This window comes from Carcharhinus amblyrhynchos, chromosome 14 (assembly GCF_965287045.1).
Source record: "Carcharhinus amblyrhynchos chromosome 14, sCarAmb.v2.hapA, whole genome shotgun sequence".
Taxonomy (NCBI): domain Eukaryota; kingdom Metazoa; phylum Chordata; class Chondrichthyes; order Carcharhiniformes; family Carcharhinidae; genus Carcharhinus; species Carcharhinus amblyrhynchos.
Genome location: NC_137337.1, coordinates 63,134,738 through 63,157,485, shown reverse-complemented (window position 1 = coordinate 63,157,485; position 22,748 = coordinate 63,134,738). Strand labels below are relative to the sequence as shown.

The window sequence follows — 22,748 nt, the reverse complement described above, 5'->3', positions numbered from 1 at the left end:
TGCTACCTCTGGCAGCTTGTTCCAGACACTCACCACCCTCTGTGCGAAAAAATTGCCCCTCTGGACCCTTTTGTATCTCTCCCCTCTCACCTTAAACCTATGCCCTCTACTTTTAGACTCCCCTACTTTTGGGAAAAGATATTAACTATCTAACTGATCTATGCTCCTCAATGTTTTAAAGACATCTATAAAATCACCCCAAAGCCTTCTATGCTCCAGAGAAAAAAGTCCCAGTCTATCTACCCTCGCCCTGTAACTCAAACCATCAAGTCCTGGTGGCATCCTACAAATCTTCTCTGCACTATTTCTAATTTAGTGATATCCTTTCTATAATAGGGTGATCTGAACTGTAAACAGTTTTCAAGTGTGGCCTTACCAATGTCTTGTACAATCTCAACAAATGCCCCAACTCCTGAAATTCAATGTTCTGACCAATGAAACCAACCATGCCCAATTCCCTTCTTCACCACTCTGTCCAACTGCGACTCCATTTTCAATGAGTTATGAGCAAGTACCCCTAGATCTCTTTCTTCTATAATTCTCCCCGATACCTTGCCATCAACTGAATAAGTCCTGCCCTGGTTCGATCTACCAAAATGTATCACCTCTATCTGCCATTCATAGGAGATTTATATCATGGAAACAAGCCCTTCTGCCCAATTTGTCCATGCCACCCCTTTTTTGAAAACCCCTAAGCTAGCCCCAATTGCCCATGTTTGACAAATACGTCTCGATACCCATCTTACCCATGTAACTGTCTAAATGCATTTTAAAAGGCAAAATTGAACCTGACAATTGATCAAGATCCCATTGCAATCCGAGATAACCTTCTTCGCTGTCCGTAATGCCACCAACCTTGGTGTCATCTGCAAACTTACTAACCGTGCCCCCTAAATTATCATCCAAATCATTAATATAAATGACAAATAATAATGGACCCAACATCGATCCCTGAGGCACACTGCTGATCACACGCCTCCTGTTTGAAAATAACTCTCCACAACCACCCTCTGTGCTGATGACACCAAGATTGGGGGAACGGCAAATTGTGCGGAGGGTGTGGAGAGTCTGCAGAAGGATCTAGATAGGCTGGGCAAATGGGCCAGGAAATGGCAAATGGAATTTAATGTTGGCAAGTGTGAGGTGGTCCACTTTGGTAGGAAGAATGGTAGGAAGGACTATTACTTACGGGGCGAAAAACTGCAGCAGGCGACGGTGCAGAGGGACCTCGGGGTCCTTGTGCATGAGTCGCAAAAACCCAGCTTACAGGTGCAGCAGGTGGTCAGGAAGGCGAATGGGATGCTGGCCTTCATAGCGAGGGGGATTGAATATAAAAGTAGGGAGGTCTTGCTGCAGCTGTATAGGGCATTGGTGAGGCCGCAGCTGGAGTACTGTGTGCAGTTTTGGGCGCCGCACCTGCGCAAAGATATTTTGGCCTTGGAGGGAGTGCAGAGGAGGTTTACTAGGCTGATACCAGAGTTGAGGGGGTTGAGCTATGAGGAGAGGCTGAATAAACTGGGCTTGTACTCGTTAGAGTTTAGAAGAATGAGGGGAGATCTCATTGAGACGTATAAGATGATGAATGGGATGGATAGGATAGAGGTGGAGAGACTCTTCCCGCTCAAAAAAGACAGTAGGACTAGGGGGCACAGCCTCAAGATAAAAGGGGGGCGGTTTAGAACGGAGTTGAGGAGGAACTTCTTCACTCAAAGGGTGGTGAATCTCTGGAATTCTCTGCCCGTTGAAGTGGTGGAGGCTGCCTCGCTAAATATTTTTAAGACGCGGGTTGATGGGTTTTTGATAAGAGAGGGGATTAAGGGTTATGGGGAGAAAGCGGGAAAGCGGAACTGAGCAGCGACAGATCAGCCATGATCTTATTGAATGGCGGGGCAGGCTCGAAGGGCTAGATGGCCTACTCCTGCTCCTATTTCTTATGTTCTTATGTTCTTATGTCATCAAGCCAATTTTGTATCTATCTAGCTATTTCACCCTGAATCCCGTGAGAGTTAATCTTATGCAAAACCTATCATGCAGTACTTGCTAAAGTCCATGTAGACAATATCAACTACACTTGCCCTCATCTGCCTTGTTGGTTACCCCTTCAAAATGCTCAGTCAAATTTGCGTGACATGATTTTCCACTCACAAAGCCATGCTGACTGCCCCTAATCAGTCCTTGCCTCTCTAAATGCTCATAGATCTTGTCTCTCAAAATACCTTCTAACAATTTACCCATTACAGATGTGAGGCTCGCCGGCCTGTAGTTCCCAGGCTTTTCCCTGCAGCCCTTTTTATATAAAGGCCATCCTCCAATCTTCAGGCATCTCACCTGTGGCTGTCGATAATTCAAATATCTCTGCTAGGGGACTCACAGTTTCCTCCCTAGCCTCTCACAATGTTCTGGGATACACTTCATCAGATTCTGGGCATTTATCTACCTTGACTTCCAGCACCTTCTTCTCTGTTCTATATATCTATATACACTCCTCAAAACATCACTATTTATTTCCTCAAGTTCCCTAACAACCATGGCATTCTCAACAGTAAATACTAATGAGAAATATTCATTTAGGATCTCACCCATCTCTTATGGATCCGCACACAGATGACCTTGTTGATCCTTAAGAGGCTCTACTCTCTCTCGTTACTCTTTTGCCCTTTATGTATTTGTAGAATCTCTTTGGATTCTTCTTTGCCTTATCTGCCAAAGCAATCTCGTGTCCCCTTTTTGCCCTCTTAACTCTACTTCTACAACCTCTATATTCTTCAAGGGATCCACTTGATCACAGCTGCCAATGCATGTCATCTGCCTCCTTCTTCTTCTTGATCAGGGCCTTAATATTCCAAGTCATCCAGTTCAACCACATGGCTGTGGGTCTGGAGTCACATGTAGGCCAAATCAGGTAAGGACAGCAGATTCCTTCCCAAAAGGACATTAGTTAACCAGATGGTCTTTTATGACAAACAACAATGGCTTCATGATCATCATTAGATTCTTAATTCCCAATTTTAATTGAATTCAAATTTCATCATCAGCTGTTGTGGATTCAAACCCAAGTCCCCAGAGCATTACCCTGGGCTTCTGGATTACTAGTTCATTGACAATGCCACTACACCTTTGCTTCCCCTAAATAATGGTATTATAGAGCAACATTGCGCAGGACTGAATATTTTCATTCCAGGGTTTTAAAAGATGTAGGTGAGAACATTGTAGATGTCCTAACTATAGTCTTCAAAAGTTCTCTCAACTCAGGAGCCATCCCTTCAGAATGGAAAATTGCACCTAACACTCCACTATTTAAGAAAGATGAGAAAGGGAAACCATGGAATTTTAGACCAGTCAGCCTGACATAAGTTGTCAGGAAATTTACTAGAGTCTATAATTAAGGACAGAGCGACTGAATGTGAACATTTTCAACTGGATTTGTATGGAGTAGGTCATACTTCCAAGCCTGCTTGAACTTTTTGAAGGGGTAACTGAAGTAGTGGACATGGAGTTTCTATGGATCATCAAAGATTGTTAACTGAAGTTTAAGCTCGTGGAATTGAGGCAAATTATTAAGATGGTTAGAAAATTGGCTGAGTGGAAGGGAGTAGAGAATAAGAATAATGTGCAGTTACTCAAATTGGCTGGATGTGTCTATAGAATATCTCAGCTATATATCATCCAGTAACCTATACATCTGGCTGTTAGTTTTCGTAAAGAGTCTGAAGTGAAAAGTTGGCTATTTTCTTATGACTTGGAAGTCTGCCAGCGTCTATGTTGGGACTTCAACTGTTTGCTATATTCATTAACTATTTAGCTGACGGGATAGAAAGCCACATATTCAAATTTACTAAAGTCTTAATTTTATTTATTTGTGTTACAAGTAAGCTTAACACTGCAATGAAGTTACTGTGAAAATCCCCTAGTCACCACACTTCTGTGCCTGTTCGGGTACACTGAGAGAGAATTTAGTATGGAAAAGCATCTAACCAGCACATCTTTCAGATTGTGGAAGGAAATAGGAGCACTCGGAGGAAACACATGCAGACATGGGGAGAACATACAGACTTCGCATAGTCAGTGGCCCAAACTGGGATTTGAACCTGGGTTGCTGGCTCTGTGAGGCAGCAACGCTAATAGGTGGCATCATAAGCAACATATATGAAGCACAGAAATACAAATACTCAATAAATAATCAAGACTTTGGCAGATGGATTTCAAAATTAGCAAGTGTGAGGGCCATTCAGACATGGACTTAAAAAGAATAGGACAGGAGACTTTACAAATTGTGAAAAACTAGAAACAGTAGAGGTCCAATGGACTTGGAATTCATATAGATTAATCTTTAAAATGTCATGGATAAGTACAGAAAATAATCAAAAAGATAACAAAATGCTGAGCTGTTTTACCAGAGGACCTGAATACAAGATGGTAGAAGTGATGCCACAGCCCCGGTATACCAGAATATTGAAAGCAATTCTGGCACTGCTGCTTGGAAATGATATATTAATCTCCATGGATTAACTGATGAGAATGAAGTACACAAACTAGTCTGTAGAATTTAGGAGGGTAAGGGTGACACAATCAAAGTTTTCAGGTTATAAAGAAAAACTGAAGAGTAAATAGAGAGAAATTGTTGCAGCAGGTTGGGAAATAGAAGAGTTTGCAGAACTTAGCTGAAAAATTGGAGCTATATCATGCAGGAGTAAAATTAAGGAAACACTGGGTGGCATAGTAGCACAGTGGTTAGCACTGCTGCTTCACAGCTCCAGAGACCTGAAAACTTTGATTGTGTCACCCTTACCCTCCTAAATTCTACAGACTAGTTTGTGTACTTTATTCTCATCAGTTAATCCACGGAGATTAATATATCAATTCCCAGCTCGGGTCACTGTCTGTGTGGAGTTTGCACATTCTCCTCGTGTCTGCGTGGGTTTCCACCAGATGCTCCGGTTTCCTCCAAAGATGTGCAGGTTAGGTCGATTGGCCATGTTAAAATGTTCTGAGATGTGTAGGTTAGAGGGATTAGCATGTAAAATATGTGGGGATATTGGGGTAGGGCCTGGGTGGGATTGTCGTGTAGACTTGATAGGCTGAAGGGCCTCTATCTGCACTGTAGGGTTCTATGTTCTATGTTCATTTTTATGTGCAAAGATATTTAGAATGCTGTTCAGTAAATGGCAGTTGCAGCTAGATCAATTGTTAATTCTAAACCTGTGTGACGATTTTTTGTTTATTAAAAGTATTAAGAGTTACGGAATTGAATCACAGATTAGGGGAGATCTCATTGAGACGTATAAGATGATGAATGGGATGGATAGGATAGAGGTGGAGAGACTCTTCCCGCTCAAAAAAGACAGTAGGACTAGGGGGCACAGCCTCAAGATAAAGGGGGGGCGGTTTAGAACGGAGTTGAGGAGGAACTTCTTCACTCAAAGGGTGATGAATCTCTGGAATTCTCTGCCCGTTGGAGTGGTGGAGGCTGCCTCGCTAAATATTTTTAAGACGCGGGTTGATGGGTTTTTGATAAGAGAGGGGATTAAGGGTTATGGGGAGAGGGCGGGAAAGTGGAACTGAGCCACAACAGATCAGCCATGATCTTACTGAATGGCGGGGCAGGCTCGAAGGGCTAGATGGCCTACTCCTGCTCCTATTTCTTATGTTCTTATTAACTGTGATCTCCTAGAATGGCAAAAAAACATGCTCAAGAGGCTAACTGATAGAGCCTTGCTCCAATATTCCTCCCATTCACCAATAGCCTGAGGCACTGAGACTAATTGGTGACAACTACTATCCCAGCTGAGATAAACCAGCTTAATAGACTTTGAAGTAGGGAAGTCTAAAACCAGGGATCACACTCAGAAGTTACAGGGTAGACCATTCAGGACTAAGATTAGGAGACATTTCTTCACCCAGGGAGTGGTGTGACTGTGGAATTCCCTACCACAGAAAGCAATCGAGGTCAAAACATTATATGTTTTCAAGAAGGAATTAGATATAGCTCTTGGGGCTAAAAGGATCAAAGGATATGGGGGAAAACGTAAACAGCTGGATGATCAGCCATGATCATAATGAATAACAGTCAAGCTTGAAGGGTCAAATGGCCTCTCCTACTTCGTGGACACTTGGTAGCAGCTCTTTATTTTCAGTCTTGTTTAAAAGCTTAATTTAAAATTTCATGGTGAGATCTGATTTCTTTGGATTATTCATCCCGGACACGGAATTGCTAATTCAGTAATCAAATAGTTCTGCCTGTTGAGCTTCAGTTGTTGCTCTGCGCTGGTGCTGAAATCCTGATCACTTTCTAAACTAACGAAGCAGTAATTCTGCTTGTCTGTGTGTTAGGTTACAGATAATAGGATCTGCTCGATTGTCCAAATGGGTGCTGCCATGTCTATGTCCAATAAAGCATAGGCGAACTCAGGTTACACATTGTGGACTCATTCATGCCCATGCCAGCAAAGCATTTAAGAGGATTCACCTATGGGCTTACAGGTTTCATGCCCACAGTGAACAACGCCTCAGTTTGTAAAGATTACAGATAGGGGCATGGTACAAAAATTACTCGCTTCACAAAGCACAGATATTTTGGATTTTGAGCACTGTGACCACTCACTTCAGAAAGCACACTTACTTTTGACAATGGATTATAAAATAAAGACCAATTTTAGTCACTTTTATACATCAACACAATAATGTCAATACTTTAAATTCTCAAAAAAGAAGATTTTGATGGCACATGTATACCAGATTTATATTATAATGAGCCCTGTCATGAATTAAGCAACAGGTTTTTGGCTGTCTGAAGGAGGTAGAGTAAACATGTTATTTGTTCAAATTTCTATTATGGTCTATCCAATTTATTTCTGTTCAAAACATTTATAATATTCACAGATTTAACTGGTTTTCAAACATGCATTGATGAGTTACATTATCAAACCACAAGCTTTAATTATTCATAGTATGATTAGTTATTCAGAATAAGAAACAATTTCACCAGCAGTTTGGGCTGCTACTTACCTAGGTATTCCACAATCGTTTCCAAGGGTTTTCGAACTGCTCGTCTCAATCCTGTGGTTTGATTTGATGCTGCTGGTAGTCGCAGTGTATCTGGTACATAAAAAGAGAGGTAGGTTGATTTAGGTTGTCCCCCAGTCCTCTAGCACAATCTCCCATTTTGTCAATCCCATTTCTAAGGAACAGGATGGGTCTTGGTGGGGTTAGACTCTATCCTTTCACTTCTGGGACCTGGGCTCAGAGCCCCACACCCGATTGAAAGTAATTTCTCTCTGCTGGCTGTAAAAGTGCTGTGTGAAATGGGTTTGGCTTCTTCTCAACTGAGCTCTTAGCGGGCAGGGAATATTTGGCTCGAACTGCATTCCTACTCTGAGAGGTAAAGGATGGCTGGTGTAAGAAAACATAACTGATACAGCACAAAGGGCAGTCATTGACACTGGATGACTATGCTGGCTCATTGAAAGCGTCAGTTAATTAATCCAGCTCCTCTGATCTATCTCCTTAGCTTACAAATATCTTTCACTTCAAAGTAGTCCGATTCCCCTTTGAAAGTTATGACTGAATTTGTTTCAGGCTGTGAATGCCAGATCACAACAGCTTGCAGTGTGAAAGGTTGTTTCCTCATCTCAGTGATTACCTTCCATTTGTGTCCTCTGGTTACTGACCCTCATGTTAGTAGAAACAGTGTCTATTTGTAAAAAATCAATTCAAAACATTTTATAATTGTCAACAATTCCGCCTCTCCTAACCTTCCCTGTTTACAGAGCAACTCCAGTTTCCAGTGAGATGTAGAAACAGGAGCCTGAAGACCCTCACTCCTGGCAACATTTGCCTTGGCAAACTTTATGTGCTGCAGTAGGGATGCAATTCTGATATTGGGACTGAGCTACATTTTTGAGATAGATTAGAGAGAGTTTATTCTGCATTTGTAATATACCTATTCATAATCCTGTCATTACAGGGGTTGACCATTATTTTGGGTGGTTCAATTCTCATTGCTCCGGCAGCAGCAAGGACACCAGGAAGAGCATCAAGGGCCACAAGAAACTGCTTAAGGTAAACTTTTTAAAGAAATGTCATTTGAACTATCAAGCATGCATGGACTACCAAGCCATAATAGGAAAGTTTAAGCTCCCTGTACTGTTCCTTTAAACTCTACGAATCATGCCCCCAGGGGTCACCATTTGGCCAAAAGCTTTTCTTTGCTGCCACTTTCCTAATTCCAGTCCCTCCTGCCAGTCAGTCATCAGCTGATCAACAACATTCAGCTATGGCTCAGGAATTAAAATCACCCATGCCCAACATGATTCCAATCCCAATGTTTTGATTTTTAACTGCCTTCAAAAGAGGCCTAGCAAGCTACTTAGTTATTTCATTGAAACATAGAAAATAGGAGAAGGAGGCCATTCGGCCTTTCGAGCCTGCTCCACCATTCATTATGATCTTGGCTGATCATCCAACTCAGTAACCTGTTCCCGTTTTCCCCCATATCTTTTGATCCTTTCAACTCCAAGAAATATAGCTAATTCCTTCTTGAAAACGTACAATGTTTTGGCCTCAACTACTTTCTGTGATAGTGAATTCCACAAATTCACCACCCTCTGGGTGAAGGAATATCTCCGAATCTCAGTCCTAAATGGCCTACCCCGTATTCTCTGACTGTGATCCCTGGTTCTAGACTTCTCTGCCATCTGGAACATTCTTCCTGTATCTACCCTGTTTAGTCCTGTTAGAATTTTATAGGCTTTTATGATTCCCCCTCATTCTTCTTAACTCCAGCAAATATAATTCTAACTGACTCAATCTCACTTCACACGTCAGTCCTGCTATCCCAGGAATTTCAAACAGCTCCAAAAGAATAGCAATGTGGATGTTAACTCATCACATGCACTTCAGTGGTTGAAAAAATGGTCCATCACCACCTTTCAAGGACAATTAGGGTGATCAATAAATGCCAGCCTTGCCAGCACCACCCACATTCCAAAAATGCATAAAAAGAATGGAGCCAAGTGAAAGCTGTGTCAGAAACCCTTGCCCCTACAGCCAAAGTGGGAGTGGAATGATATTGGCAGACATTTTAACACAATATTTAGAATCTCCACAGTGCAGAAGGAAGCCATTTGGCACATCGAGCCCACAACAACAACAATCCCATCCAGGCCCCATCCCTGCAACCCCATGCATTTACCATGCTAATCCCCCGACACTAAGGGTCAATTTAGCACAGCCAATGCACCTAACCCACAAATCTGGTGGGTTAGGAGCGTGGAAGGAAACTGGAGCAGACTGAGCCATTCAGGATCAATCCACTATTCAACGTCTGTTCATCCTTGGAGATTAGCAAAAGGTCAGGATGGATAAAGAAATGCGTCTTTGGTTATAATTAAACAATTCAACCATGACTGAGGTAAAATGAGACCAGGGCTTTATTAATTCTCCTTATTAGCCAGTTTCCCGATCAAGACTGGATGCAAAGAGCTCATCAGTCACCAAGGAGGCACCGACATTCGCCAGGAGCAACTCTCTCCAGTGTGGCAAGAGATTTGAAATATAAATGGTTCCCCTCTGAGCTGGGCTAGGACTGAGCTGGGGTTGGACTGAAGGCAGTCTGTAGACAACTGCCAGATATAGTTGGTTGTGGTTTATTTTTCAAGGTTTCTCTCCAGGTCCTTGGAAGACGAGTCTTTGGCTTAAACAGGGAGGAATTAACATGGAAATCTGGCTGGCTGCAGCCCAGGGAAATCTCTGGGATCTGCTTTTAAATGAAACCCAGAAAACCTGCTGTCACTACAAGCAACATGAACAAGGAGAACCAGTATCTAGTGTGTGCAAGTCAACACACAAATGTGGTGAGAAATTAAAACAAATGAAAGGATGTGCTTAGACTTACTTCGAGAGCCAAACATAATTTGTGCACAGCAAGAGCCCAACAAATAACATGAATGTAATTCACCTGTTCTCTGTGGCATTCTTTGAGGGATGAATGTCAGCTGGGACACTGGAAGAATTCCTGCCAAATAGTCTTAGTGCTGGACACTGATCAGCACAGATAGGGCCTGAACCCAGCGACGGTGGGGCACAGGGATGGGGGAATAAGGTCACTTCTAAGAAAGGACCCATATCCTAACCAATGAACCACTCTTCAGTCTGGTGAAGAACTTACTATCACTATCTCTGTTTAATGTTAGCCTCACGTTACCTCGGTACTTACACTCTGCCTTGATGGCTGCACTGTTAATCGGCACATGGGGGTGTCGTGCCGCTTGTTGCAGAATATCTTGACATAAACGCCTGGCTATTCTTGTCAGTTTGCTTGTATGCAGAAAAAAGGCCTGCCGTGTCTTCAGCGCGAATTTGGGGCTGGTGCTGTTCCGAAGCGGCAGGCCATGGGCATTCTAGGGGTGGATGGGGAAAAAGGCAGACAAGATATTCCAGCAATTATTAAAATACATTCCAGAAAATGTCTGAAAGGTCTACACAGATCACTTAGTGATACAGAGGTGTTGCAGCAAGGGGTTGTGCTGCAGACAATCACCTGGTGACTGTCCTGTCTCAGAGGGAGGCGCAAAATAGACACAGGATGCTTCCTTGTCCAAGAATGGGCAATGAAAAATTACCCAAAACAGATCGTAGGAGGCTGCATTCTGATATCATTCTCAGGGAATGCCATTGTAACATAACTATACTAATGATCATAAATACCTGCATTTGTGTAGCAACTCATCACATCCCTTTATTACATAGGCAAATGAGGCAACGATTTTGCGCATTGTATGACTACTAACAACATTGAAATGAGCAGTCAGTTAATCTGTTTAAAAGATTTTAGTTGAGAACTGTTTGGAGCCTGGGAGAATATTATTACTTTATTTTGGATAGATTTTCAACATCCACCCAAGGCTCAGATTTAATTTCTTGTCTGATTTTCAGGAACTCCCAGCAGGGCAGCACTTGCTCAGCACTGAAACAAATGTAAACTGAAATTATTCATTTCAGTCTCTGGAGCAGGGTCTGAACCCATCACTTTCTGACTCAAAAAGGCCAGTTTGCTATCCACACTCAGTCAAACTGACATTGCAAACTGTTTATTGTGGAGCCAACCTCAGCCAGGGTAGGGTTAAAGGTGCTGCAATGATTCTTAGTCTGAAGGGTCAGTGCCTCTACCCAAAGACCCTTGTGTGGGCACTGGATGGGGATCAGATCACATCCGACTGCAATTTATCCAAGCTCTAAAAAAGGTAATGGTACCTGCTACTCAGGTGTCAAACTGTAATAACAAACCCCTTGAATGAGCTGTTGGAAGACACCCATAGATCTGGACTGCAACAAAAAAAATCAATCCCTTCGAGGAGGGAGAGGAGAATAAACAAGTAGAAAACAGTTGAAAAATTGGCGAAATCTAAAGAACTTAGCAGTTACCAGGTTATTCCGGTTTGGTCCTGGCCTTTCACCATCCAGCCGGGTTGGCATCTTCAGCCCACCATACTTCTTCCAATAGGCCCAGCAGGCTGCACAGAGCCGACACTGCATGTTGGGTGGTCCCCATGAGTACCACTGGTATGACTGTGTAGCTGATGAAAAAGATACAAGTAAATTGCTACCTTCCTCTCTTTTTGTTTATTGTGTTGTATCAATATGGTCGTTCAGGAATTTAGTTTATTAGTGTCACAAGTAGGTGTACATTAACACTGCAGTGTTAATCCCCTAGTTGCCACACTCCAGCACCTGTTTGGGTACACTGAGGGAGGATTTAGCATGGCCACTGCACCTAACCAGCATGCCTTTCAGCCTGTGAGAGGAAACTGGAGCACCCGGAGGAAACGCATACATTCACTGAGAGAACATGCAGACTCCACAAAGATAGTGAGCCAAGCCAGTGTGGCACAGTCTGGTGACGAATAAATGGGGCATCATGCTCAGGTTCATTGTTTCGATAACTCTATCTAGTTACTATCAACCAAATGGATTTGAAAACCTGGTATGAACCAAAGTACCCTGTGTGGCTGTGTTATTAAAATGTCTGCATAGCGAGCAAGAAACAATATTTTTCAATGTATTCTAATATATGTGACAATAAATTAAATCAAAAATGGGAGCTGGACACTTGCTTCCCAGCTGACATAGAATCCTTACAGTGCAGAAGGAGGCTACTCGGCCCATCAAGTCTACACCGACAACAATGCCACCCAGACCCTATCCCTGTAACCCATGTATTTACCCTGCTAACCCCCTGACACTAAGATCAATTTATCATGGCCAATCAACCTAACGTGCACATCTTTGGACTGTGGGAGTAAACCAGAGCACCAGGAGGAAACCCACGCAGATATGGGGAGAGTGTGCACATTCTGCACAGACAATGACCCAAGGCCAGAATTGAACCTGGGTCTCTGGCACTATGAGGCAGCAGTGGTAACCACTGTGCCACCCTTCTGTGGCTCAATAACCAGTGAGTGGACACAATCTCTGTTAATGACAGCCATGCAAACATGTGGAGACCTTCAAAACTGCTCCATGATCTCAAAGAGTACTTACTGAAACAGCTCTCACAAGCTCGACCCGGTCCTGGCACTGCCACCGCCCCATTTGGTGCCAGCATGCTCCCTCCATTCACTGCTCCAGTCTTTGTGTTGTTCCCATTGATCTGGTTTGGGTTTGGCTTATTACTGAAGAGTACAACAAGATTGGGGGGAGGAAGGGTGGGGTGGAGAAAGGCCAAAAACATAAGTCTACAAACAGTAACCATAGGCTGGATTTTCAATCAGGGATCAGAAAAGGAGCTGGTTCTAGGTTTGTACCTCACATTGCACCATGGATTTTAAGGCCAGGTAGCGAGCTGTCTGTCCAAACAGTAATTGTGAATGTGCTCCCATCACTGGAGGGCCAGCAGGAAGCCCTTTAGTACTCAGTGATTGGCAGCAAGGATGCAGATGACTGAGTAATTACCCCTGTCAATCACACTTTCAGTAAATGACTGGAATTGATTTTGTGTACAGAATTTATATTGTGCCACTATCCTCCACTTACTGCATTTTGCTGGGGGAATTATCCTATTTTTAACTTTGCTGCAGTTTTGGTAGTAAGTTATGTTCGCCGTTATCGTAGAGGCTCTGCTTAGTATATTCTCAGTAAATAGACTCAGTTTGCCTTAAACACTGTCCCGCTCACCCCTATTACGTGCCAGCTCACCCATATTGAGTACCAGCTGGACCATAAAATGAGGAAGTATTTACATTCATATTACAGGTTCTCAGGATGTCTCAAAGTGTTTGAAAAAATAAGAATCTACTTTTCTGTAGGCAGTTGCAAATACCAAGACTCTACAAACCGTAAAGGTCAAGACTGTCTTCCTGTTTGAACTGGAGTTGGTTAAGTCAGGAACAACAGCCAGGTCATTTCCCTGTGCCTTAATTAGAGCTGTAGGATCTTTGATATCCACTTGAACAGGCAGACGTTGCAACAATTTAAGCAGAATGCTAACAGAGAGCACTCCCTCAATGCCACCATGTAGGACAAAGGTATTGTGGCCCAGAACTTCCATGGAATGGCAAGCATCAACAGATTGTCAATCTGGGTCCTATTTATTTATCCAGACCAGGAGCTGCACACTTCTCACCCTTTCTTCTGATCCAGGCCTGGTGAGAAAACAGTAGCTCTGAAGTCCTCTCTGTGCGGGATAGTAGCGCTGGGGGAAGTGATGCCACATACCCTTTTTACAACATTGGCTCAAGTACAGAACTGAAGGAGCCCTGCATTGTCAAAACTGCTATTTTTCACATGAGATTTTAAACAGATACCAAGGAATTCTTTTGAAGAGGAGCCAACAGAAATATCCCTGATGTCTTGGCCTTTATTTGGCCCTCATCAACATTATTATGTTGGTGTTTGTGGGACCTTGCTGTTTGCAAATTAACTGTTGCATTCCAACACTACAACAGCGGCCACACTCAAAAGTACTCTTGGGTATTAAGCACTTTGAAACATCCCCAGGTTCTGAAATGTGAGACATAAATGCAAGCCTTTCTTACTTTAAGACCCTTTTTATAATTCACCTCTGACTCGTCATAAAACCTCTTTCTTTACCTTCACAGTCCTATGTCTAAAGGAAAGAGATAAATTGAGACTGTTCCAAATAGGAAATCAAGTATATATTTAGAGATAAGCAAACATTCATGGTACCTCAATGGCCAAAGTAGTGCCAGGTGGAGTTAAAAAGGTCCCACTGTCACAAAGGCTTACAATACATTAACTAGTAATGGATGTGAAGAGCAAGAGAAGGGGAAGGGCAGGGATAGTCAGAGACACAGTCCAGTATTGGCAGGAACCAACGTCAACAGTTACATGGACCAATACTGAGAGGGACATGGACTGATACCAACAGTAACATGGACTGATCCCGACACCAAAGCATTTTACAAGCAACTCAATTGGACACAGATGAAAAGTTAAGAAAAGAAGTGCTTACTAATTCGGGATGTATACTTGCTTCAGTTTGCTTTCTGCTTCAGCTGCTTTCAACCGTTTCTAAGTAAAAGACAATGAAAGATTGGAGATAGAAACATAGGAACATAGAAAAACTGCAGCACAAACAGGCCCTTCGGCCCACAAGTTGCGCTGAACATGTCCCTACCTACTAGGCTTACCTATAACCTTCTATCTTACTAAGTTCCAGGTACTTATCCAAAAGTCTCTTAAAAGACCCTATCGAATCCACCACCACTGCCAGCAGCTGATTCCATGCACCCACCGCCCTCTGGGTGAAAAACTTACCCCTGACATCTCCTCTGTACCTACTCCCCAGCACCCTAAACCTGTGTCCTCCTGTGGCAACCATTTTAGCCCTGGGAAAAAGCCTTTGAGAATCCACTCGATTAATACCTCTCATCATCTTATACACCTCTATCAGGTCACCCCTCATCCTTCATCTCTCCAAGGAGAAAAGATAATACTTGGTCAAAAAAGGTCATTGGTCTACAACAGTGATTAGCAACCTAGGTTAATGAGTGGGCTGCATAAGTGATCATCCTCCATCTCAGTGGGCCACAAGATTGAAATAGGGCTTGCTCACTAACAATGACCCCATGAATAAGGTAAAATACATGTAATTCATGCCAAATATTTCAAAAGGAGTTTCAGAAAATGCACTTGCCCTTGCTCTACATGCATATCACTTCAGTCATACCAGCAGGAAAAAAAAAGTGGACAAAAATCAGCATGTGGATAACGGTCAACACAATGTCTCATGGGCTGCACTCACAGCCCAGATTGGCTGCATGTGGCCCTCGGGCTGCCCACCACTGATCTGGAGCCTGAAATTTATAATTGGTTACAACTTGTGCTTCAACAGGTTTCAGCAGGTAATTCGCTGCAATGACCTGTCTTTGCCTATTTGGGCAATAAAGTAAAAGGCACAGGCCAGATTAGCATCGATGTGTGTTCCAAATACCCATGAGCAGAGGTCAGGTACTCAATTGAACAAATGTGTTGCTTAACTTTGGAAAATAGAGAGGCAATAACACCAGTGGTGCTGAGGTAAACACTAATCAAATCACAATAACAGTAAACACTTGTCAGAAACAATTTGCTCAAAAGAGGAGTGGTCACATTACACTCAGTATCATACCCATCCAAGTTTGCATCCCACAATACCATCTTAAAAAAAGACAAAGGAATCAGTAAAAATGTAAAAGTTACCTGCTGTACATATCTGTCAGTGGTTTTCCACATGTAGTAATACTCTACAATGCTGGTTAACGATTTCCAGGGTAACTGGGAAATAAGTCAAATAAAAAATGCCTTTAGATTCAAAGTTTGCTAATTTTAGATGTGATTCTGCAATTGGACAACATTTCTCTATAATCCTCAGTGTGCTAAGAATTACGATGACAACTGATTTAAAACTGTCAGCTGGGTTTGCAGTGTGGCACATTGCCTGTACCAAAGCTATCTATATTATTAACATGCGAGGTCCTGTTCTTTGCAAACAGAAAGAAAATGTACCCAAATTGCACCTAAATAGAATAAATTACAGCATTTGCTGATTCATTCCCCAAGGCAATGCCTTGATCAATCAGAGTCAAGCTGTCTAGTTTAAATTTCAAACAACGCTTGGCAGTTATCTGTCAGTCACCATTCAATTGTTACATTCTCCATGGCAACGTCTCTACCAATCAAAGTCCATGAGCTCACCAATCAGCATTCTCTTCTCCTACAGTTTATACTGTTGCTTTTCTCTTATACTGATGTTCTTGCAGACTGTGTGAATGAGTGCAAGACAAAAAGCTTTGACACGTCTCTTCTTTTCAGCAATACAAATTGATATATATTGGAAGCAGAAGGGGCCCCAAGTACTGATCCTTGTAGCACTCCACAAACCACAGCCTACCAATGCAAGAATGACCCATTTATTCCTCTTCTCTGTTTCCTATCTGTTAATCAATCCTTAATTCATACCAGTACATTAACTCCAATCTCATGCGTTTTAACTTTGGTGACCAACCTTCTGTGGGAGATTTTATCAGAAACCTTCTGAAAATCCAAATATACCATATCCACCAACGAACTCCCCTTTATCAATTCAGTTAGTAACATACTCAAAAAACTTCAATGGGTTCGTCAAACATGATTTTCCATTCAGAAATCTATGTTGATTGTGCCCAATTGCATCATTATTATCCAAGTGTCTATCTGTCGCATCTTTTATAATAGATTCCAGCATTTCCCCAATACTAATGTGCAGCTAACAGGGCTACAGTTCTTTTTTCTACTCTTCCTCCCTTCTTAAATAGTGGGGTGACATTTGCTGCATTCCTATATTGCTACACCTGCGGGAACAGTTCCAGAATATATAGAATTTTGGGTGATGATCACCAATGCATCCACTTTCTCCATAGCTACCATTTTCAACACTCTGGGATGTAGATTATCAGGTCATGGACTTATTGATCTACAGTTCCATTCATTTCTACAATACAATCGTCTTACTAATTTCCTTCAATTTCTTATTCTCCATAATCCCTGGCATTTCTAATTCTAGGAGATTTCTTGGATTTTCCTCAGCGAAGACATACAAAGTAAGCAGTTAGCTTCCCTGCCATTTCTCTATTCCCCATTATAAATTCTCCTGACTCTGCCCATAATGGTCCCACAATTGCCTTCGCCAAATGTTTCCTTTTTACATATCTGTAGAAGCTTCAATAGTCTATTTTTATGTTTTTTGCTAGTTTAAATTTATATTCTCCCCTTCTTTATCAGTTCCTTGGTCCTCATTTGCTGCATTCTAAGATGTTCCCAATCCTTGGTTTACTACCAATTCTAGCAACTTTACAGGCTTTTTAATCTTATACAGTCCTTAACTTTCTTTATTAGCTATGATTGACTGTTTGGGTTTTTGTGCCTTGAAAGAATGTACATTTTCTGTAAACTATGTAATAATTCTTTAAAAAGTATCCATTGCCTTTGTACAATCATTCCTTTTAATGTATTTTCCCAATCCACCTCAGCCAATTTGCCCTTCATACCTTTATAATTTCCTTTATTAAATTTAACATCCTGGCTTCAGATTAAACTACCTTACTTTGAACTATAATGGGCCAGATTCTCCGACCTTGCCTGCAGCTGGGATTCACCAGTCCTGCTAGTGAACATAGGTTTGGCTGAGCACCAAACTCTCCAATCTCACTGGCAGCGGTGGTGGCTGTGAACGGCTGGAGAATTCCAGCCAATATAAAATTCTTTCATGTTATGTTCCTTTGTTCCTCAAAGCTCCTTTACTGCCACTGGAGGCAGTCCGGAGAAGGTTTAGGTTGACCCTGGGTATGGAAGAATTTTCTTTTGAGGAGAAGATGAATAGGTTGGGCTTGTACTCAATGGAGTTTAGAAGAATGAGAGGTGACCTTTTTGAGACATGTAGAATTCTCAGGGTATTTGACAAGGTAGACACTAAAAGATTGCTTTCCCTTATGGGAGAGTCTAGAACCAGAAGGCATAATCACAAGAGTAATGGGTCACCCATTTAAGACTGGCATGAAGAGGAATTTCTTCTCTGAGAGGCTACTCTGAGGAATTCTTAACCACAGAAGGCTACAGAAGCTGAGTCATTAAGTATGTTCAAGGCTAAGGTAGACAGATTTTTATTCAATAAAGGAATCAAGGATTATGGGGATAAGGCAGGGAAGTGGAAGTGAGGATTATCCTATTAGATCAGTCACGATCTAATCAAACGGCAGAATGGGTCAAATAGCCTATTTCTGCCCTAACGTCTTCTGGTCTTTACAGCAAAATTGTTAATTATCCCTTTCTGTTACATAATACTTGATCTAATATAGTCTGTTCTCTGGCCAATTCCTCAACATACTGTTCTAGAAAACCATTACTTGTCCTCCACAGCAGTAGTGCTCATCAGATTTACTAAGTCTGTATGCTGATTGAAATCAGCCATGGTTACCGTATTACCTATATTCTCTAATCTCCTGATTAATACCATGCCCCAGTTTACCACTACAGTGCAGTGGCCTGTAAAAAAACTCTGGCCTTTTGTTGTTTCTTAGCTTCATCCAAACAGATTCCACATTTTTTCTTCCAACCTGTGATCCTCCCATACTAATGTACTGATCCTATCCCTTATTATCAACACAATGCAACCTCCTGTATCTTTTTTCCTTTCTTTCCTAAATGATGAATACGCTTGAATATTGAGTTCCCATTACTGGTCACCCTGGAGCCATGTTTCTGTAATAGCAATTAGATCATGACAACCCATTTTTATTTGTGCCTTTAAAGCATCTATCTTGTGAATGCTGCCTGCCTTCATGTAGAGTGTCTTTAACTTTGTCTTTTTGACTCCTCATTCTAAACCTAGTTAATGTTTGCCTTCGTTTTGCCGGCCTTCTTTTTTGCTTGCTACTTCTCAGCTTTACTTCCTTCCAATCTGAGCCGCGCCGCAGGTTCCCGTTCCCCCAGACAAGCTAGTTTAAACCCACCCCCACAGTACTAGCAGATTTTCCTGCGAGGATATTAATTCTAATCCCGTTAAGGTGTAACCCATCCAGTTTGCACAGATCCTACTTGCCCCAGAACCGATCCCAATGTCTCAGAAGTCTGATGTCCAGCCTCGTACACCATCTCTCCAGCCGTCTGTTCAATCGCTCAATCCTCCGATTCCTATGCTCATTAGCACCTGGTAATGGGAGTAATCCTAAAATTACTGCTTTTGAGGTTCTGCTTTTTAGTTTCCTTCCTCTCTCTAAAATCTGCTTTTAGGACCTCATCCTTTTTTCTACCTGTGTCATTGGTCAGAAGGCAGACTGTAAATTCTGGCTATTCACCCTTTCTCTGAAGGATGACCTGTAGCCACTGCTAACGTCAATGACCTTGGCACCAGGGAGCATCACACCATCCTGGAGTCACATTTACAGCTGCAAATCCTGACTCTTCTCCCTCCCATCCTGGGAAGCAGGGCCACCCATCGTGCCACAGTCATTATTCTGGCTGAACTAAACAGAAACTGTTTCCAATGGCTGAATGGTTGATAATCAGTTCTAATGGTGATTAGCAGAACAACCAGAGGCAAGATGAGGAAAAACTGTTTTATGCAAACAAGTTACTTGGACTTGGAAGGACGGTGGATACAAATTCAACAGTAGTCTTCAACAGGAAACTAGGACACATTTTTTGAAAGAGAAAAATTGCAGGCTAAAGGGGCAGAGATGGGGAGTGGGACTAATTAAATTGCTCTTTGAAAGAACTGGCATACTCAACTGGCCAAATGGCCACCTTCTGTTTTGTTTTATTCTATGATTAAAGTTTCCTGAAATATGATTTATTGGGAGTTATGGAATCAGTCCATTTATGTAATGCAAGTTATTCCATGCAGTTTGGAGGAACAAGAGAGCAAAGTGGATTGTGTTTTGGCATTGGTAAAATAAACATTTGCTCAGAATCTTACTGATCCCGGCTGGGATCAGGGCCCTGAAGGGGAAATAGCAGGAAATCAGACATCTTCCTTGCATTACAGTGTGCAGCAGGATGTCAGGGCATCACTATGATGCTCACAGACTCCACACCTAGGCAGGAAGTCTTCTTTAGTTAATTAGTTAATAGTTAACTGGCAATGCACAGGCACATTGACAGTCAGCAGGAGCAGTATATTGAGTACCATTGTGCTGAATGTCAAGCACATGGCTGCACCCACTGATCGTTTATACCTGTTCTCAGCCATGCCCTGGGTAGAAAGGGAAAACAACTGGGAGTGAGCGAACAGAAAGGTTAGAGAATGCTGAAAGAAAATTTAAATCCTCAACCTTACACTCACAAATAACTGGACCAATCTACCTGATGCTGTTACTAATACTGAGACATTTGTTAAGTATTGGGGAGCAGGGGAATACAGCAAAGGCTGGAAAATTGAGGTGTGGCCCAGACTGGCCAATCAAATGGTGGAATGGAATAGAGGGGCAGAATGGCAACATGGAATCAGGCCAAATGGTCCATGAGACTCAGGCCAATGTTTATGTTCTACACAACTCTTCTCATACCCAACTTTGCGCACTCAATCAACATAACCTTCTATTCCTTTCTCCTTCACCTAGCTTTCCCTTTATTAGTCTACTCTCATTCCTACATAACTGGCACTGTTATGGTCCATCACATTCTGTATAGAGGCGTAGTGGGAAAAATCACAAAGATGGCTACCTGGCACATAAAAAAGCTACCTGGGAGAGAGACATTAAGCAGGCACTGACTTTTAGCATAGATAGCTACTTGAAACTAAAAACATGCAGGAAAGACAGTTATTTAAAGTCAAACATGCAGGAATCAGACACTACTGGAAAGCAGTAGAGAGCTTGAGGCATTTTTAAGAAAAGGACAGACACAATAAGGAGATTAGCCATAAATGGGAACAGGAATACATAAATGCAGGAAAAAAGGCTTATCTCCATGAAGCTTTGTTAAATAAAACTGTATTGTTGCACCCCCAGTTTGACTCTGAAGTGGTAATTTCCCACAACAGAGTTTTATTAGGTGAGAGGATTAAAGAATAGAAAATCAACGTTGCTCAATGGGGATGGGGTACAAAATCTAACTGAATGATCTCCCTACACTGTATATTACTAATACTGCAAACCAGCTGCTAAACACACACCCTTGGTTCTAATTTATATTTGAGCTGCTAGCCATAGCGGAACAGAAGCCAGCTTACACCTCTTGCACCTTTGCAATACTTACAAAATCCTGTTGGATGTCATCAAAGTCCTTCCCATACTTCTCCAGTGCTTCTTCAAACAGGTTGGCCTCTGAAGCAGACCACTCTTCCATTTCATCCCGACAAAGCACTGGCCCACCCTGTGGAACCAGTGCAGAGATGGCCTGCGAAACCTCATATGTGCTTTTGTACAAAGTATCCATGGCATGAAACTGGTGAATTTAAGGGGAGAAAGAGCAGGTAAGTGAGTGGTCACAAACAAAACTTCACAAATCGCCTGAGTGACTCCTCCTCTTCACTGTGTGAGAGATGGATGGGAGTTTCATGAGATGCCCATCCCCCTACTCAGAGGCTCAATCAGAACAAATGCTTCAGCATTATTATTTAAAAGACAAAATATACTAATGAGGGAATGAAGACCACCTCAAATACCAGTCAATGAGAAATGTGCAGTATTTCATCAGGTGGTAGATTTATCTGGATAGCTTAATGAAAGTTTACGAATGGCTAATGAAATTCCAATGGCAGGTCATTTTGTTATGAGGAAAACACAGGTCAAAATACGGAAACAGCAGGATTTATAAAGACGTGGTTAAATTATGCCAGACATGTCAGGTAGTGGGGAGACTCCGATTGGTGATTAAACCTTCACCTTTTCACCAATATCAGTTTTTGAAGAACCATTTAACTGGGTCTTAATAGATTGTGTAGGACCCCTACCTAAAACTAGAAATGGGAATTGGTATCTTCTAACAGTTACAGATATCTCAAACAATATTTCCCGCGCAGCGCTTTTGAGGAGGATTACAGTGAAAATAGTGATGGAAAAGTTGTTTCAATTCTTTATATGGTACATACTGCCCAATGAAATACAATCAAATACTAATACTAAGGGGCATTTACTCAAGGTGAGATGGGGAAAGTTCAAAGGAGATGTGAGGGGCAAGTCTTTGACAGAGGGTGGTAATGTCTGGAACACACTGTCAAGGGTGGTGGTGGAGGGAGAAACAATAGGGGTGTTTAAGGGGCTTTTAGATAAGCACAGAAACATGCAAGGAACAAGAGATACGGACCAATGACAGACAGAAGGGATTAGTTTAACTTGACATCATGTTTGGCACAACATTGTGGGCCAAAAGGCCTGTTCCTGTGCTGTACTGTTCTAAGTTTAAATTTAGGCTCAATTTTTTATCACAAATATTTAAAGAAAGAATGAATAGTTTGGAAAGAAAATATTCTAAATTTTCAGTTCATCATTAACAATCAAACCAAGCATTAGAAAGATAGCATCTGATTTAAAAGTCCATGAAAAAAGCTTTTTGTTAGGAATATCCTAATGATTGGGATAAAGGGATTCCATTTTTACTGTCTGCTATTAAGGATGCCCCTAATGATTCACAGGATTCAGTCCTTTTGAACTGATATGTGGGCATGAGGTGTGTGATGAAATAATATATTTTTAAAAATTTTCACAATATCACTGTGGTATACTGGGAAACAGGCTTGTGTGTGTATGTGTGTGTGGGTGTGACTAATTTAATTA

At 42.0% G+C, this 22,748-nt stretch overlaps 1 protein-coding gene across 3 annotated transcripts in view; it reads right to left on the bottom strand.

The window, feature by feature from the left end:
• The window catches only part of LOC145352739 (metastasis-associated protein MTA1-like), a 112,262-nt gene that overhangs the window by 43,537 nt on the left and 45,977 nt on the right, over nt 1–22,748 (bottom strand). For all 3 annotated transcript variants that reach the window (XM_080203003.1, XM_080203001.1, XM_080203002.1), the window contains 7 exons: nt 21,229–21,417; nt 15,697–15,771; nt 14,468–14,526; nt 12,538–12,668; nt 11,422–11,573; nt 10,214–10,397; nt 7,006–7,095 (listed from right to left, as the gene is read on the bottom strand). In XM_080203003.1, coding sequence (XP_080059129.1) covers nt 7,006–7,095; nt 10,214–10,397; nt 11,422–11,573; nt 12,538–12,668; nt 14,468–14,526; nt 15,697–15,771; nt 21,229–21,417 — 880 coding nt within the window. The remainder of the gene's footprint in view (nt 1–7,005; nt 7,096–10,213; nt 10,398–11,421; nt 11,574–12,537; nt 12,669–14,467; nt 14,527–15,696; nt 15,772–21,228; nt 21,418–22,748) is intronic.